The sequence below is a fragment of the Chaetodon auriga genome, chromosome 14, assembly GCF_051107435.1.
Source record: "Chaetodon auriga isolate fChaAug3 chromosome 14, fChaAug3.hap1, whole genome shotgun sequence".
Classification (NCBI taxonomy): Eukaryota; Metazoa; Chordata; class Actinopteri; order Chaetodontiformes; family Chaetodontidae; genus Chaetodon; species Chaetodon auriga.
Window position 1 is genome coordinate 21,266,087 of NC_135087.1, and position 17,394 is coordinate 21,283,480.

Below are 17,394 nucleotides of genomic sequence, written 5' to 3' on the forward strand. Positions count from 1 at the left end.
AATGTGTGTTAGTGAGTGCTTCTCCTTTGCCTGGAAAATCCATCCACCTGACAGGTGTGGCAGATCAAGATGCTGACAAACAGCATGATTATGGTGTACCTTGGGCTTATCACAATTAAAGGCCACTCTAAAATGTGCTGTTTTATCACACAACATAGTTTTCAGGGACACATAATTGCCATGCAGAGTGCAGGAATATCCACCAGAGCTGATCGTGAACTGAATGTTCATTTCACTACCGTAAGTCTCCACGGTCATTTCCGAGAATCTTGCAGCACATCCAACTCACAGCTTCAGACCACGTGTAACCACGTCAGCCCAGGACCTCCACATCCGGCTTCTTCTCTTGCAAGATCGTCTGAGATCAGCCACCCGCACAGCTGATGCAGAAGTTGGTTTGCACAACCAAAGAATTTCTGTCACAAACCGTCTCAGGGACGCTCATCTGCGTTGTCCTCACCAGAATCTTGACCTGACTGCTGTTCATCAGTGTAACTGACTTGGCTGGGCAGATGCTCATGTTCGTTGGTCTTTGGCAGTTTGGATAAGTGTTCTCGTCACGGATAAATCCTGGTTTTCACTGTGCCAGGCAGATAGTAGACAGGTTGCATGGCATTGTGTGGGAGAGGAGTTGATCTCAGTGTTGTGAACAGAGTGCCCTTTGGTGTTGGGGGTTATGGTATGGGATGAAAAAAATGACTTTTTTCATGATAAAGTTGCACATTTTAGAACGGCCTTTTATCGTGACCAGCCAAGGTGCACCTGTGCAATCATCATGCTGTTTATCAGCATCTTGATCTGCCAACACCTGTCAGGTGGATGGATTATCTTGGCAAGGGAGACGTGCTCACTAATACAGATTTGAAATTAAAGAAAGGAAGAAAGAAAATTTTTGAGAGAAATAAGCCTTTTTTGCATAGAAAAAGTCTTAGATCTTTTATATCACTGCCTGTTTTTCAGTGTTGTCTCTTCAACTAATGTTCCAAGGTCAGCAGCAGGAAAAAAATTAAAATGTGTCTTAAACAGCCATCAGATCACCAGATCTTATGGCAGCATTTTATGCTTATAACCAGATAGCTGAAGCTGTGCAAATTTACATCTGAGCAAATACCCAGCTAAAGAGGAAAAATACAGTGATGCAAACCTTTGCACACCTGATAGTAAATTGCTTGGTAATGGGCTCGGTCAGTCTTCCCCTATGAACAGTAAAATCATCAGTCTTTGGGCCTCTAGCTGGGCTTTAGACTTCAGTTTTGTTTTTACCATTGACATGATTATCATTTGCAATAATTCCTGCAAATGTAATGAAACCCAGTATGTCAGTAGTAAGATTATGTTACCTGATATTTAAAGGGACACACACAATTAATCCATGATACAGTGTAAGTAAAGACTTATATACATTACAATTTTTTGAACAAAAATTCAAGCAAAAGTTCTTCACACTAAAAGATGGAAATGTGAAATAGACAGGATGGCAACAAAGGGAAGGCAAGTGGATTGAAGTATCACTTAAAATAGATGAACTAATTGTGAGAGGAAAACAAGTTTGAAAACAAGTTCAAGTTTAGTTCAAGGACAAATCATTGTACATACAAATCATTCATTTGTAGGTCTTTCCAAGCTTCTGATATCGAGTTAGGGTCTTCAGCCAGTCTATTGTGAATGACGTATTTTTCTTTGCATTCTCATTTTTCTGTTATTTGAGGAGATGTAGCCTTCACCAATATCACCCTCATAGCGTGATTCAGTAAAGCCTTCCAAAGTCCAAAATATAACAGAGAGGTAAATGAAAAAACACAAAGAAAGGAAAAGGGAAAATCAATGATGATGATAATAAAGAGACAGGGAAAAGAAGAAAAGAGAAGGCCTTGTATGTGCGTTGCTATGATTTGTGAAAACACTGATGCAAAGAATGTAAGTGAACAGCTGACGCACTGGAGAATCAAACTAGTTTTAATTTTTTTTTCTAAATACATGTATTGCTAAAGAACCCTACCCAAAATTAGAGGCAGTGGCTCATTGGTTCATTTTCCACAATAATGCAAGGCTGACCCAATCACATCTCTTACTTGGCCGGCCCCCTCTGTCCTCTCTATTTCTTGTGTTTAATGCTGTGACTCAGAGCCAAACATCTGTGGAGGAAGGAGCGTGTCTTTGTCAATTGTCAAGGTGGATAAGCAAACACGAAAGAGGGGGGTTGCTGAGAAGTTGCAGGCCAAGAAAAGTGAAGAATCACTGTGCGGAATGTCGCCAAATGTGCAAAAATGACAGCAGTACCCCACATTACACAGCACCAGGGGGAAGGAGGAGAGGTGGTTGGCCATGGCTACTGCCAGGCTGAGGAGCAGGGAGGGGAGCAGGCGTGTGACTGGGAAGCAGAGGAACAGTGAGCAGGAGGAGAGTGTAGGCGAAGCATGCAGCATGCAGGGAAGCAGGGACTCTCAGGGAGGCTACAGTACTTAGTGTGCCATGCCGTCATGATGATAATGAATGCTGATGAATTCAATGAATGACGATGATGATAAGATAATCGTAATGCTATCATAAATGTTATCGTGAAGCGAGACCTGCTGGTGCTCACTCAGCCAATCCTCTCTCTCTCCTCGACAGACTACCCTGTAGCTCTCTTTTGAAGTATCTGTATTCACGGTTCAAGTCCCAAATGGGCAGAACCCTTTTATATTTGTATCCATTTATTTATTGATTTTTTTTTTCTTCCTTGCTGAATTTGCTGTGAGGTGGAATGAGTTCAACACATGAAACTTGGCCCCATAACTTCTCAAGACATATGAGCCTATTTGGCCAGATGGTGATGCTGTAGTTAAAGCCCAAAATTTCTATTTCAGAAAGGCCGTGCCCCTCACAGTCTAAGTCCAACTGACTTGGAGTCGTTGCATGCAGGTATATTTTTGGTTCAAGCCCCACAGGTTGTGTTAGTGTTGGTTCATTATTATTGTTATTATTTTTCTGCTGAAACGGCTCAATCTGCTCAAATTGTAGTACGAATAGAACTTGTTGGATTACAACTGTATCAACACAAAAATGGGTATACATCATTGCAGGAGTGAGATACTTAATTCTATAATACATAAGCAAGATCGGTCAAAAAACATGGCCGCCATCAACCAAGAAAACTTTGCAAGGGAAAATGGCCGTAACTCATTTATGATTTGTCCAATCATTCAGATCAGATTAAAGGTCACAGGTTTTGCTCCAGCATCTTACAAGGACTTACAAGTTACTACCACTGCACTATCATTACATTGATGTTGTCTCTCACTGTGTTTGCAGGCTGGTACAATCGTCTTTACATCAACTTCACATTGCGACGCCACATCTTCTTCTTCCTGCTGCAGACATACTTTCCAGCCACTCTGATGGTTATGCTGTCATGGGTGTCGTTCTGGATCGACCGTCGGGCTGTGCCAGCCAGAGTTTCCCTGGGTAAAAATAAAAAACTCTTGTCAAATGCCCTTTGAAGAGATTGTGCACGCCTGAGGGAAATCTGTCTGTGTGAAATGATGAAAGCTGGCTGTGACATGGCTCCACCAATTGGGAACACACACATGCATGTGTGAATACACAAACCTCCCACGCTCTACAACTCTCACTTTTCTTTTGAATTATTTTCTGTATTGGGGCTGTTGCTGTACTTGTCATACAGGCGTCTTTTCCCTCTCGCTAAGATCCTTTTATGGCTCATCGCATCCCTCTTATTAAATTCAGCTGTTAGGATGGAATGTTTTTACAAGTCCCTTACACGACTTTTATACCTATCTCCCTCCAGATAAATTTGCGGTGTGTGCCCTTAGAAAGTCTTAAGGACAACTCCACTGCTTTCATTCAGTGCATTGATATATGATAAAGTGACTGGGCTGCTGTGCGTCATGTATACACAAAACAACAGGAGGTAGGGGATTACAAAAATCTGATTACCTGAGCAAAATTTCTGCTGCAAGAGGAGAGTTTTTCCCTCATATATACACAAGTGGATCCATATGTTTTCATACGTGCACATATGCGCGGCAAAGGCTGCAGAACTACATCAGTGCATGAAAGGACAGATCATTACACCTAGAGATCCATCCTTAAAACTGAAGCTGACACAAAGTAACCCCATCAGCTCAGCAAGTGTGCTGAACATTTACACATTTGTGCTGTAAGGGTGGATTCTCACCGCAGAGTCATCTCCCGGCAGCATCAGCACTCTTCATTTATGTATTATTCATAATTAATTTATAATTAAAAACAAGTAATAAATAACTATAACTATGCAGTTGCTGGGTTGTGAAATGTGGCTATCCTCCTCTAGCAGGGCACTTACATTGTGTTTTCAGCCCTGTAATTCCTCAGGTAGTCTACTCCAAAGAAACTCTGACCTGGAAAAGAGCTACCAGGCATCCGTTTAATCATTTATTAATATTTACAACTGCTGACTTGATCAATTGTTCTAGAATGTTTCTGTAATGGCTTAGTAACTATAACTTCAGACTCCTTGGATATTAGAAAGTGAGAAACTGTGGTCTTTTATTAGTGACTTCATATGCATTTCTAACTCTTGAACTGTGTGACTTATTAAAAAAGTCAGACCCAGTAGCCTTCATCAACGAGGAGGTGAAACTACAGCAAAAGAGAACCTCACATCACATCACATTATTAAAGTTATTCTTATTAATATATCTTCTAAGTGATGTGTAAAAACATTAGCGAATGTTTTATTGACTACTAATGAAGGCGTTACTTTAGTTCAAACTTTTCAACTCTTTATGAAGGGAGACTTACAAAATGATATTCTTCTCCTTCCTTTTCTGTCATTTCTGTCTTGACAGCTTCAAGTGTCAGTGTATAGAAACACAGCCAGTATATTCTCTTATATGGTTCATCTTTCAGGAACATCTCATGTCCCCATGTCACACGTACACTGCCTCTGATGGGTGTGAGTGGCAGAATCATATAAAAAGTGAAAGGGATTTTGTAGTCAAAAATGACTGGCGCACACTGACTGATTTGCAGCCTTCAAAGAATACATCTGGTGATACTCTATATTGCTACTGTCAAAACAATCCATGCACAGACCCAAACCAACAATCAATGCATCATATTTACAAGTATGCATGTCCTGCTGCACCAAATACTCACTGGAGGACTGAATGTGGATTAATCCACTGCTGTAAAAATTCCCCAACAATGAACTATTTCCTCCTGCGATGGGTTTAGGTTATTGAAAAACCTATTTTATTAACTGCCGTATTATACCGCCATTGACTGCTGGCCCCTCTCTCCTTTTAACCGGCCTGTAGGGGCCACAAGAGATCAACAGCTGCGTTAGAGTTGGTGGATTCTTTTGTTGGCATGTTCACTTAGAAATCAACGTTTTACAATACTGGTGTTTCAGAACCCGCATAATTCCACTCCTCTCATGCATACATGCTGGACACACAGCCTGCCCAGCCTGCACTCCCTGTTCCCCACCCAAATGCACCCAGACACACCTGCATTTTCCTGAGTGCACTCTCTTAGTCTCCACTATAGTCTTGTATGATCCTGAGAGCCGTTTTTGAGGACTCACTCTGTCATCTAAACCGCTCATACAAACCTAAGTACCACAATATAATGCAATCCTAGACAACCACACCACATAAGTACGTTTCAAAAGTTTTATTAGAGTTGAATCAACATCTTTCTTACATAGTGTCAACAAATATGAAACACTTTAAGTAAGCTTTTAATGATTTGCCAGTGAGAAGATGTCTGAGCTAAAACTGGGCTGTAGTGTTTGAATGTGAGAGTTAATTCTTGACTGTAATTTGACAAAGAAAATTGTCACACAACAACTGTAATCACGTGACCCCAGTACAGAATCTCTGTCATATCATGACAACTGAGCTATCTCAGTGACAGCTGAATAAATTCAATCTTTTTGTAATAACTGGAGTAAATTTGAGAATGAAAGTTATTCTTCATGTCACATGACATCCCTCAGTTGATGCGGTTGTCCAGTTGTTGTGGAATTGCAGGTGATCTTTAAAGAAAGCTCTTCAAGTGCTTGAAAAGATGAAAATTTGAACATATACAGTTCCATGACAACAGGACAACTCCACCTGGTAATGAAAGTCATTACGATCATTGAGGTGTCAGATGTTAGCATGAGGCCATACGATCTACTTATTACTACCTTGTCGCATGTTATCGCAATAGCAGTGTATCTTCCCCCCTAATGCTGAAGCAGCCTGTGATTTTATCCACTTAGTTACAAACAGGTTGCAGACACAACACGCCCTCCATTTTATTTTTGGTGACTTTAATCATGCTTCTCTGTCCCCCACTCTGCCCAAATTCACTCATATGTTAAATGGTACACCAGGGACATTAAAATACTGGATTTATTTTATCCCTCCTCTGGGAAGATCTGACCACAGGGTGCACCTCCTGCCTGGGCACAAAACTGGCAGCCAGCTGTCATTTGAAAAGATGGTTCAATGAGGCTGATGAGGCTTTGAAGGACTATTTTGATACAACTGCGTGAGAAGTACTTTGTGATGCTAATGGTGAGGACAGTCTCATACACTGTATAACAGACTATGTCAACTTCCCTGCAAACAAAGCCTGGATCACTCCTGACATAAAAGGTGTCCTCAAGGACAGGAATTAAAGAGGATCTTAAGAACGTGCAGATCGAGCTGAAAGGGAGAATCAGTGAGGGAAACAACATCCACAGGAGAAAGATGGAGCAGAATAACATCAGTGGAGTCTGGAGGGGAAAAGATTAAGACAAGACAGGCTGGATGGCATCATCTCAAAGCTTCCTAAGTCCTCTGCAGACCAGTTGTGTGGGATAGTTGAGCGCATTTTCAACCTGAGCCTGAAGCTAGGGGAGGCAACAGCTTTGGAAAACATCCTGTGATGGTGCCAGTGCCGAAGACTCCGCACCCCGATGACTTCAACATCTACAGCGGTACTGGTAGGTGACCAGCAGCAGTTCGCCAATGGACCTGGCATTGGGGTGGATGATGCTGTCATCTACATCCTACATAGATCATGTTTTTTGATTTCTCCAGTGCCTTCAATACCATACAGCCCACGCTTCAGAGGGACAAGTTGGAGGGCATTAGGGTGGACCACCACCTCACAGCATGGATCATGGACTACCTCACCAACTGACCACAACATGTGAGGATACAGGACAGCAGAATTCAGGCTCAAATCTGCTAACTGCCAGCTGCAAAAGTTCTCTGACAACTGCAGTCGTCAGCCTCATCACAAATATGGACAACAGGAAGTACAGGGAGCTGAGCCAGGCATTTGTGGATTGGTGCTAGCAGAACCGCTCCCTGATCAATACAGGGAAAACCAAAGAACTCATGGTGGACTTCTGCAGGTGCAAACACTGTCTTTAATTAATAGACAGGTTAAGAAGGCCAGGTCTGTGCTGGGATACCCCCTCGACCTGGTGGACATAGTGGGAGAAAGGAGATTGTTAAGATATCTTCCCTGATGGAGAACATGTCTCACCCCATGCAGGACACTGACAACATGGGGCAGCTCCTTCAGTGACAGGCTAATCTCCTGCGGCGTGTGAAGGAGAGACACCACAGGTCTTTCCTTCCTGTTACTGTCAAACTTTACAATCAATACAATAGACCAGCCAAACTGAAACTGACAAATCCAGTTGTGCAAAATCAGTCAATACCAAACTGTGGAGTACCAAAATTTCCTATATGGAATAATGTGAACTCAACCATCGTCTGTTTAGTTATCATATTGTTTGCTTACTCATCATTTCCTGCATTTTTCTAATACATCTTATTATACAATCCCCCATTTGTAATTTCTCCACTGTGGGATAAAGAAAGGATTATTTTCTCGATATTATTCTGAAATGGGTCATATGGTATACTTTTTGTACTTCAAGTATATTTTGAAGCTAATACCTGTTTTACTTAAGTAAATTTTTTGAAGGATGACTTTTACTTGTAATAGAGTATGTCTACATTGTGGTGTTACTACTTTTACTCAAGTGAAAGCTCTGACTTCTTCTGCCACTGATGCCTTCTCACCTGCACATCTTTGAAACCATGCTGACTGGGAGCTACACATGGTAGTATTTATTGCAGGGCTATTGGATCACATTGCATCATATTGTATAAGCAGTCATGTTATTGCTTTCACCACCTATCCTTTAGCACCCAACACTCCGCCAGCTTCATGTCCCTGGGAAGCCTGTTATACTGTGTCTACCCTGTGAAAGTGAAAATAGACAAACTCAGAATCAAACACATTTTCAATCTGCATTTTGCTGTACTTGAACTGGGATGTTTTCTATCTGTCATGTCCAGGCATCACCACAGTGCTGACTATGTCCACCATCATCACTGGAGTGAATGCATCTATGCCCCGGGTGTCCTACATCAAGGCAGTGGACATTTACCTTTGGGTCAGCTTCGTGTTTGTCTTCTTGTCTGTGTTGGAGTACGCAGCCGTCAACTACCTGTCCACTGTCCAGGACCGCCGGGAGCGCAAGATGAGAGAGCGGGCACGATCTCAGGTTTGTTTCTATTGTAAGCTGCTTGGTACAGTGAGAAAAAAATCAGCAAAAAGAGACATCCCAATCACTGTCTCTCTCAAGATCATGAGCCAGACCAGCCCCTAGCTCTTCACGAGTATTCAGACTCCAAAAGTTGCAGCAGCTCTCTCTGACTTTTAGCAATTTCACTTACAAGCGCATCTGTCAGACTGTCAGGATATGAAAAAAAACAAAACAAAACAAAACACAAGAGCAGTAGTGGAAAGAGAGAGAAAAAAGAGAGCAACAACAATGAGTGTTTGTGTTCAACAGTTAACAGCGTCGTACGGGAAAGTTGCGAAGTTCAACATCTCAACCCTGAAATATGTGGAACAGTTCTGTTTGAAACATCTTGTTGGACCAGAATAACTGAATCTGGTTTTGGATCACAACAGTCACCGCTTAGGTCTCTGAATATGAACAAATAGAATAGCAAATCCAAAAATACTCAATACTTTTACATACATACAATCTGTGATGACGTGAAAAGTAGTTATAATGTTGTGTTAAAACATAATTAACACCACAAAGTACATTTGTAAAGTGTAAACAAGCTGATAATTCAATTCAACATTATCTTATTTTATCATTTATCATTTTTCATGCGTATGCCTTATCATGATATTTATCAGAACTGGAAAGAATTCTACTAACGTTGTGATATTGATCTCAATCCTGTGCATACAGTAACGCTCACAGCTACAGTCTAACAGAAAAACACCTGCTATCTGGTTTACATGCAGCAAGTGAAACAAATAAAACACTGCGGGAAAACCTGCTATAGTATATCTGCCAAATTTAAATACGAAAAAAATTACATTTATATCAAGACCTAGATATATCATTCTTGCAGTGTTGACAGTGCCCCTTTTACTTAATTCAAGAAACTAACATAACAGATACTGTATTTGAAGGTTGCATTTGTATTTCATACTTTCAAAATTTCTGATGCTTTTCTCTCAACAGATAATTGAATATTGATGAGACAACCATGCACCTTTCTCTAATCATCTTGGCTTAAATAACACTTTGAATATTTAACTTTAAAGATGCACCACTGAAGCAGAATAACAAAGCCTTTAACAGCATCAACAAGATCCGCTGCATCATGTTCCCTGCTGATTGGAAGCCTGGTCCACTGAGCCACTTACCTGAACAGAGGCTTCAGACAGACAGGCCATTGAGGACTCTGTTGGTATTTATTGTTTACATGCATGGGGAATTCCCCTCTCTCTCTCCTTAATGAGTACAGTTTTGAATTGATGCAGAAACATAACAGGGTTAGAATAAACTTGAGAGCTTATATTACAGATGCCTTCACTGTGTTACCATCAAATAGGATACTAGTTTCTATTGTGATTCCGTAGAATCAGTAAATTAGCTGGACCAGTGAAGCGGAAGAACAGCCAGAAAACAAGGAGCTGTAACAACACACGGTTTTAATAAAGACCCAAGAACGAGAACACAAAATCAGCCCAATAAAACAAAAGAGTCACTACACCGTGGCGAGCGGGTAGGAGAAAAAAGCCTAAGCTAAGATGTAACAAAAAGAAACGAAGGAACTCAAACACTGACTACTCAATCTGATCTCAGTTAACAGAAGAACACAAAATCAGCCTAATACAACAAAAGAATCACTACAGCGTGGCGAGCAGGTAGGAGAGCAAAACACACAAGACTTAATGAGAGTAGAAACCAAAACGACAAAACCAGAACTAGAACTAACAAGGCAAGAACTAAGACTGACAAGACAGGGACAAGCAAACAGACTATAGCGCAATGACTAGGAGAGGAAAATGGCTGGAGAGTCTAGGCAAAATGCCACGCTGCCAAGCTGCGTAAGAGTCGACGCAATCAGTGGAGCTCTGCCTCAGGTGTGTCGGAGACCCGCAGCACCGCCAGGCCACACCTCCACTGCAGGCGAGGAGAGAGAGAGAGACAGCCATTAGCCAAAACACGCAAAACATAAAAACACACAGGGAAAAAGTACAGACTATAACAGTTTCAGCTGCCCGGACTGAGAGAAAATGAAACAAATCTATCTTGGTCACAAATCCATGGATACAAATTGCATTTTAAAAACGTGGTGTCATTCCCTTGTTACCAACTGGCTCAAGGCTGGCAACAAAAGGGAGGCCACGCACAGATATATCAGTCAAAAGTTCATTTATTTAACTCAAACAAATAAGCGAAAGTAAATAACTGATGGCATGTGTCAGTAGAAAGGGTATCAGTCATGTTAGGAGTGTATTGATGGGTGAAACATGGTGTAAGGTGTGTTGTAAAGTGCAGCAAACCAAACAAAGGGAAAGAGGCTGAAGAGGCTGCAGCAGGCCCAGCTGGGAGAGACTCTGTGGCCAAAAAGGGCGGTCCTTTATAACCTCTGCAAGCCCAACCCAGAACGGCGGGTTCCAGCAGGCACTCCCTCCCAGCTCCGCCTAGCAGCCAACTCCCAGTAACTGCAAGAGAGAGAGCAGAGTGAGACACAGGCAGGCAGATTAAACATGGTCGCCACACCCTCAAGTTGTGACAAGGTCAAGTGATTATTGAGTCAAAGGTTTCTTCTCGTGGCTGCCAGAATTTTTCTTTTTATTATTAGTTTTTCTCTCTGTAAAAAGTGTTTGTGCAGCAAAAACAATACGACCTAGAAAAATCAAAAATTGTCAGGTTGGTTGCATATCAAACCCACTTCTCAGGCAGGTAATGACACTCACTGACCTTAAGGTGAAGGTCAACCGCAAGACCAGAATAATCAAGTTAACATTTTTTGCAATTATCCCTAAAACAGCTTGACCTAGAGTCAAAATTATTTCATCATTCTCATCTTTCAAGTCATCTGCATGCGGTCTTCTGCTGAAATTTCTCACAATCTGCCTGGACCCTGATTATTGCAACTGTATTTGGTTCTGCTAAACAGAATTGCTAATCACAAACTCTGCAACTCAAAGGATTTCCCATCTGTTTGACAAAGGGAAGACAGACGTTCAACATCAAAGAGAAAACCCCAAATCTGCAGACAATTCATTCAGTTGGTATAACTTTAACTTCTTTCCCAGTTCCCTTCAAAATTGTACAGTTGATGTGACACATCTTTGTCATCTGTATCGTGGGGAAGTTTTCAAGTGTCACCAAATCAAAATAACCAAAAAGGAATCATTGATCATCTCATCAGGCCGATCCCTGATCAAGAGAGCCAGATTCACCCCACCCAGTTAGTACTATGTAATTAGACAGTACATCTACCTTTACCACTGCTGTGCAGTAATCACTTGAAGGCCCTTTCATAAAATAGGCCATATTTCATTAAGAAGTAGTGGTTTGGCAATACCACTTTATTATAAAATATATCCCCTGCAGAGGTTGAGCTAAAGTTTGGAGATGTGTCAGTATTAATTTAATTTCACTGGTGTTTAAACATCATTTAAATGACACCCATAGAAAATAGAGGTGAATAAAATTGAAAGTGTGTATGTACGAGCAAGAGAAAGAGAAGGAGCTTGCATGTATGGGCTGAAGGAGAGAAGAGAATCTTTCTTTTGTAATTCTGTAATATTTAATTCATTTGTTTTATCAGTGAAGTGTATGAACTGTACTGCAGACTGGAATCACCGAAATTATCAACCTCTGGCAGTTTAGATCCCATGTGTTTTTAACCTAAAATTCACTATGACCTACGTTATTGCTTTGTGCTTTGAAATATACATAGTGTAGGTATTTGCTGTCTGTTTAACTGTTGTGTTAAGTAGTGGTTCCCAACCTGGGGCTTGGGATGCCTCACAAGTTCACTACTCAAGTCTCCACAGTAAGCATGGAATCCACAGCATTCAGCAGGGAGTGCAGTCAATGTAAAGGAGATACTGTACAAACATACATAGCCACCAATGCAGTTTGGGGAATTTTACAAGTGGACACAAGTGGACAGTAAACTGATTCAATGCATCATGGTAATACATATGAATATACTGTATACTTAATAATGATAAATGAGACAAACATGGGGATTATTGTTCTTGTAAGTATTTTTCACCTCATTTTGGGGTCACACTAGAATTGAAAATAGCAAACTTGCTTTGCATATACCCGTCTCATTTAAAACTTTCTTCAAATATAAAGTTTCAGTGTTAATTTTTTATGAGTCCAGGCTGTTCACTATTACACATGATAGGAGGTCTGGCACTACTAGCAAATCAATGCCCACTGCTCTTTCTACACTCACTGATCCACTCTTTGATGTCTGTACTTTAGGGCATGAAAAGACTTGCATTTGCTGCACATTAAACACTCTGAAATGGTTTGTCTGTCTTTATCGTTAATTTTACTCCATCAACTAACTCTAAAAAGTCACGGTAAGAAGCTAAGAATTATTAGTGAGCGGCAAAATTAACTTTAAATACATATACAGTATTTTGTGATGAATGAACATACCAGTGTTAATAAAATTGATGTGAAGGACAACTTGTAAACCATTTTTAAAGATAAGCCTGGTGACGTTCTGTATTACTCTTATCCAAAGTCATATGAGTAAAACCTTGGTTGTATAATGTGAAGAATGCCACCAGAGTGTTTCCTGGGGCTGAACATCATGGATTGCTGTACCAAAAAATAAATAAATAAATAAAACTTTATAACTTGGACAAAAACACAACTTGATAACATTATCAGCTGATTTTGAGTGAAACTGGATCGGTATCCATTTTAAGCCAGTGTAGCTGCCTAGACAGGCACATAACAACTTACACCTTATGAAAAATTCTGCACATACTTGCAGGAAACAGTTTTTTCCCACTGACACATGTAATTGTGTATTGGGGTAGGAACTTTGTCAAACACCTTAGTGCACAGTAATATGGTAGGCTAAATGAATGAAATCCAGTGTATACACTGACAAAGGACGAAAGCTGCTGCTAGACTACTGGTTTCATTGGCCCGTTGCTGCTGTCGATAAGGTCTTCTCAATAGATACTTCTCAAGTGCAAGTGGACAATTTCACCTGATGTACAATCTAGATCCCCCTAGTGGATCACATAATCAATTTATGCAGTGGCAAGACTATATTTCTGTTCCGCAAAACTATCTTAATTTTCAGCCTTTTGACTTGTGAATTACTGGATAGTGTTATCTCTGACCTGATGTCACAGGCTAAAAAGCTGAGGAAACTGCATTACAGGAAAGGTCAGAGGAATCAACTGTAACACTGGGATCCATCCTCTGTGGACTTGAATATCCATAGCAGGTTTCATGGTCATTCAGTTTCAGTTTTTGAGATATCATGAACAAAAGTGTTCGTCAAGAGGAAATGGTGACCTTATAAAAGCCAGGTCACCACACTTCAATCATATTATCCTCTATGGACAAGGGATATTCATACTAAATATTATGGTATTGCCTCCTGTAGCTGAGAATTCTTTCTCTGAACCAAAGTGTTGGAGTGACCAAAAAGGTATTTACATGAATTACCAAAGTCAACCATCTACTAAGGACAGTAATGGGTACAGGTTGCTTAAAAATCTCTAAACTTTTCTGTGTTCCTTATCCCAAATGTAATAATGATTATATTGTATGTTTCTTTCCTGCCAGTCCCTGCCCTGCACCTGTGGGATCTCTCAGACACGAACCATGACCATGTTAGATGGTACCTACAGCGAGGCTGACACCAACAGCCTGGCCGGCTACACTGAGGAACCTATGGTGCCAGAGGAGGAACAGGAGGATCTGCACGAGGTTCCAGAGAAACCTGAACACATGGTGGTCCATTTGTCAGTGAGCAGCGAGTCCACCACCACCAAGAAGAAGAAGAGCCTGCGTGCTCTCAACATCATCCAAAACACGCATGCAATTGACAAATACTCCCGGATGATTTTCCCTGGTTCATATATCTTTTTCAACCTTATCTACTGGTCTGTCTACTGCTGAAGGAAGCTCCTGAGTCAGGACTGAGGCCAGGGGGAGAACAACACACAGACAGTATGAATGCTGCATCAAAATGGGACATTTCTGGGCAAATTCTAAGAGAGTTGTTGTACTGTATGTCTGGTGACGACTGACCATGAGGTTTAAGGCCTTGGACAGTAACAGAGCCTGAAAAGATGAATTGTCTTGAAACATTCTACAAAAAGTCAGCATTGAGACTTTGGGATTGATCAGAGTACTCCTTTTTTCCTCATGCAGCAATTTGAATGTTCATTAAGTCTCTAAACTAAAACAAAGAAAATAATCACTTGAATGGTGTTTTTAAACTCCTGATGCGAATTCTCTCAGTCTTTTTTAGCTTCATCAACTGCCAGCTTCTGTTTCAAAGCTTTGTCCTCAGTACTGCTGTTCCTGAGATGAACAGCAGTTTCGTGAGAGAAGAAATCATTTCTTGTATTTAACTCAGCATTGATGGATGGGGATAAGGTACGCTTTGCTTGTGTTCATGCTGTGAGCTACTCAGTTGATGGGGCTATGTACAGTGTTTATGGGCCTATTCATTTGTGATTATAAAGTTTTTAAGCCAATTATCCATCAGTCATTACTTACAAACAGTGATGACTTAATTTCTAATGTGTTGAGATATTTAGTCAAACTTTGACCATATTTTTAAGCCTGTTATCTCAAAAAATATCAAAATTATAACTTAATGTTGACGAATCAACAATACTATGCATCTGCAGCCATGTTAACAACTTTTTGAGGCTACATTTAGTGGTGCATTGAACTAAAGGCCAATGCCAGCATGCTAACATGCTAATGCCTACCTGCTAATTATGCTTAGCAGGTAATGTTTACCATGTTCATACCAAGCATGCAAGCATTTGCTGATGTTTGGTCATAAACTAACCTGGAATTGCCAGACCACTTTCAAAGGCAAATTAGTCTGAAACCTCTCAGTAGATTTTTGGTTTCCAAGGGGTGTTATTAACAGGTGTAGACTAAACTAATTCTGGGCATAACTGCACAGACTTACAACCAAGCAGAATAATGAAACTTGTGATGCAGCACTGAGCAAGTTAACACGACAACTCAAAGTATAGATAAAATGCAAGCTTTTCCCACTGAATTATAGTTTAGGGAAACTAGCAAACTACAACTAATGTTGAGCAGCATGAATTGCGGCCTGTCTTTCTATCTATGGTAACCACAAACACATTAGGCCAATACTCACCAGTTAACACCCTCACTTGTTAAACTCAAAACATCAGCAGTACATGAGTTTCATTGACTTATGGAAGTCAGAATTTAAGCTTTTAATTTAGGCTTTGTTGATCTAATATGAGTACTACTATGTTCAAACCCAATAGCTCACAGAGTGTAGTATCAAATCACAGTGTCAACGTATCAAACCCAGCCCATATTAGATAAAAGGTTGTGATTGACCAAGATGGAGGGAAATATGTCTGAATGTAACGGATACCAGATGCATCTCCCAGACCAAATGAAACATGAGCTCGCAGATTCATCTGGATCCCAAGTCATAAACCACAGTCCTGGAACCTAATGACAGCATCAGATGAAAACTTGCCAAAGTGATTACAATTCATTCTCTGGAGAACATGAATGTCTGTAGCAAAGGTGACAGCTATCCATCTGATAGTTTTTCACTCAAGTGAAATACTTAATTGAACCAAAAATGTCACCCTGCTGGTGGCGCTAGATGAGAAATTAGGGGATCAACAAAGTCATTACGGTTCATCCTCTAGAGACCTTGAATGTCTGAACTAAATTTGACGGCAATCAGTTCCCAGTTGTTGGGATTATTCATTCAAAATGATGTGTGATGGTGCTAGAGACATCTCAAGCCAAGGATCACTAAAGTCAGTACAAGTCATCCTTTGAGAAAAATATTTGTGAAGATATGTCAGTCTGTACCAAAGTAACTATCCCTGAAGCACCCCTAGAGCCTCACTACTAACAGTTTTGTAGTGATGACTTTTATGCATCTTTATCTGAGGATAATAGGCTTCCATACTTCATGGTTTGTCAGAGTGGATTTCATCACTGAGTGACTTCACTCAGCCTTGACATATGAGTCAGGTCTCCATCCAAATGTGGCACAAATCTTAAAGATTTTTTTGGCTTTATTTGATAGTACAACTGGCAAGAGACAGGAAAGGGGGAAGAGAGTGGAGATGACATGCTGGAATCAAACGCAGGCCACTACACTTAAGGACACACCATTAGCACACATGCTCTACCAGGTGAGCTAACAGAGGGAATTTGATAATGAAGTAACAATCTTGAGAAATCAGGCTTAAAAATACATTAGCAGCCATTGCTAATCTTGACTTGCAATGTCATTTTCACTGATTTGGTACCAGTTTTGATATTGTCAAACTGTTCTGATGTGTTAAGACTACAATGACTTTTCAAGAAACTGTCCTGGCTGGTTGCTAGGTGTTGTAACAGAAGCTAATAAAATGACTTCAGAACTTACCAGCAACCCCACTGATGAATGCAGCCATTCATTCATTTTGATTTCAGAGGGATTCATTTCTCTTGTCTATTTGGGACACTGAATCAGTTTCTTACCCATGTTACACTTAGCAGACAGAACACTGAGTTTATTGCACTTCTCATAATGTGCAAAACATGCTTACTCACTTGAAGTAGCTGTTTTTAATTCCCTTTAATCACACACAGTTACTCTTATGCACACAAAGCTCCACTTCAAAAGCTTCTTCAAATCCTCTCCAAAGCTTCTAACTGCATTCTGGTAATGTGATCCATTGTGATACTGAGAGTGTTTGCATGTGACTTGCATGTGGCATACCTGTCAACACTGGGATCTGAAAATACAGTAGATTATCCACCACCCCACCCTGAGCTGTCCCACCACCCTTACCACTGTT

General features: G+C 40.6%; 1 protein-coding gene across 3 annotated transcripts in view; it reads left to right on the plus strand.

Annotated features, from left to right (window-relative positions):
- gabrr2a (gamma-aminobutyric acid type A receptor subunit rho2a) overlaps positions 1–16,995 on the plus strand; it is a 52,526-nt gene extending 35,531 nt beyond the window's left edge. The window contains exons 7-10 of one of the 3 annotated variants that reach the window (XR_013078171.1): positions 3,295–3,447; positions 8,340–8,548; positions 14,144–15,573; positions 15,714–16,989. Coding sequence is in view for 2 of the 3 variants with exons in the window: in XM_076749247.1 (XP_076605362.1) it covers positions 3,295–3,447; positions 8,340–8,548; positions 14,144–14,479 (698 nt within the window). In the remaining variant the exon portion in view is untranslated. Of the gene's footprint in view, positions 1–3,294; positions 3,448–8,339; positions 8,549–14,143 lie in introns of all 3 variants that reach the window. The other 2 variants (XM_076749247.1, XM_076749248.1) reach the window with 2 other exon arrangements.
- Positions 16,996–17,394: the final 399 nt, after the last annotated feature.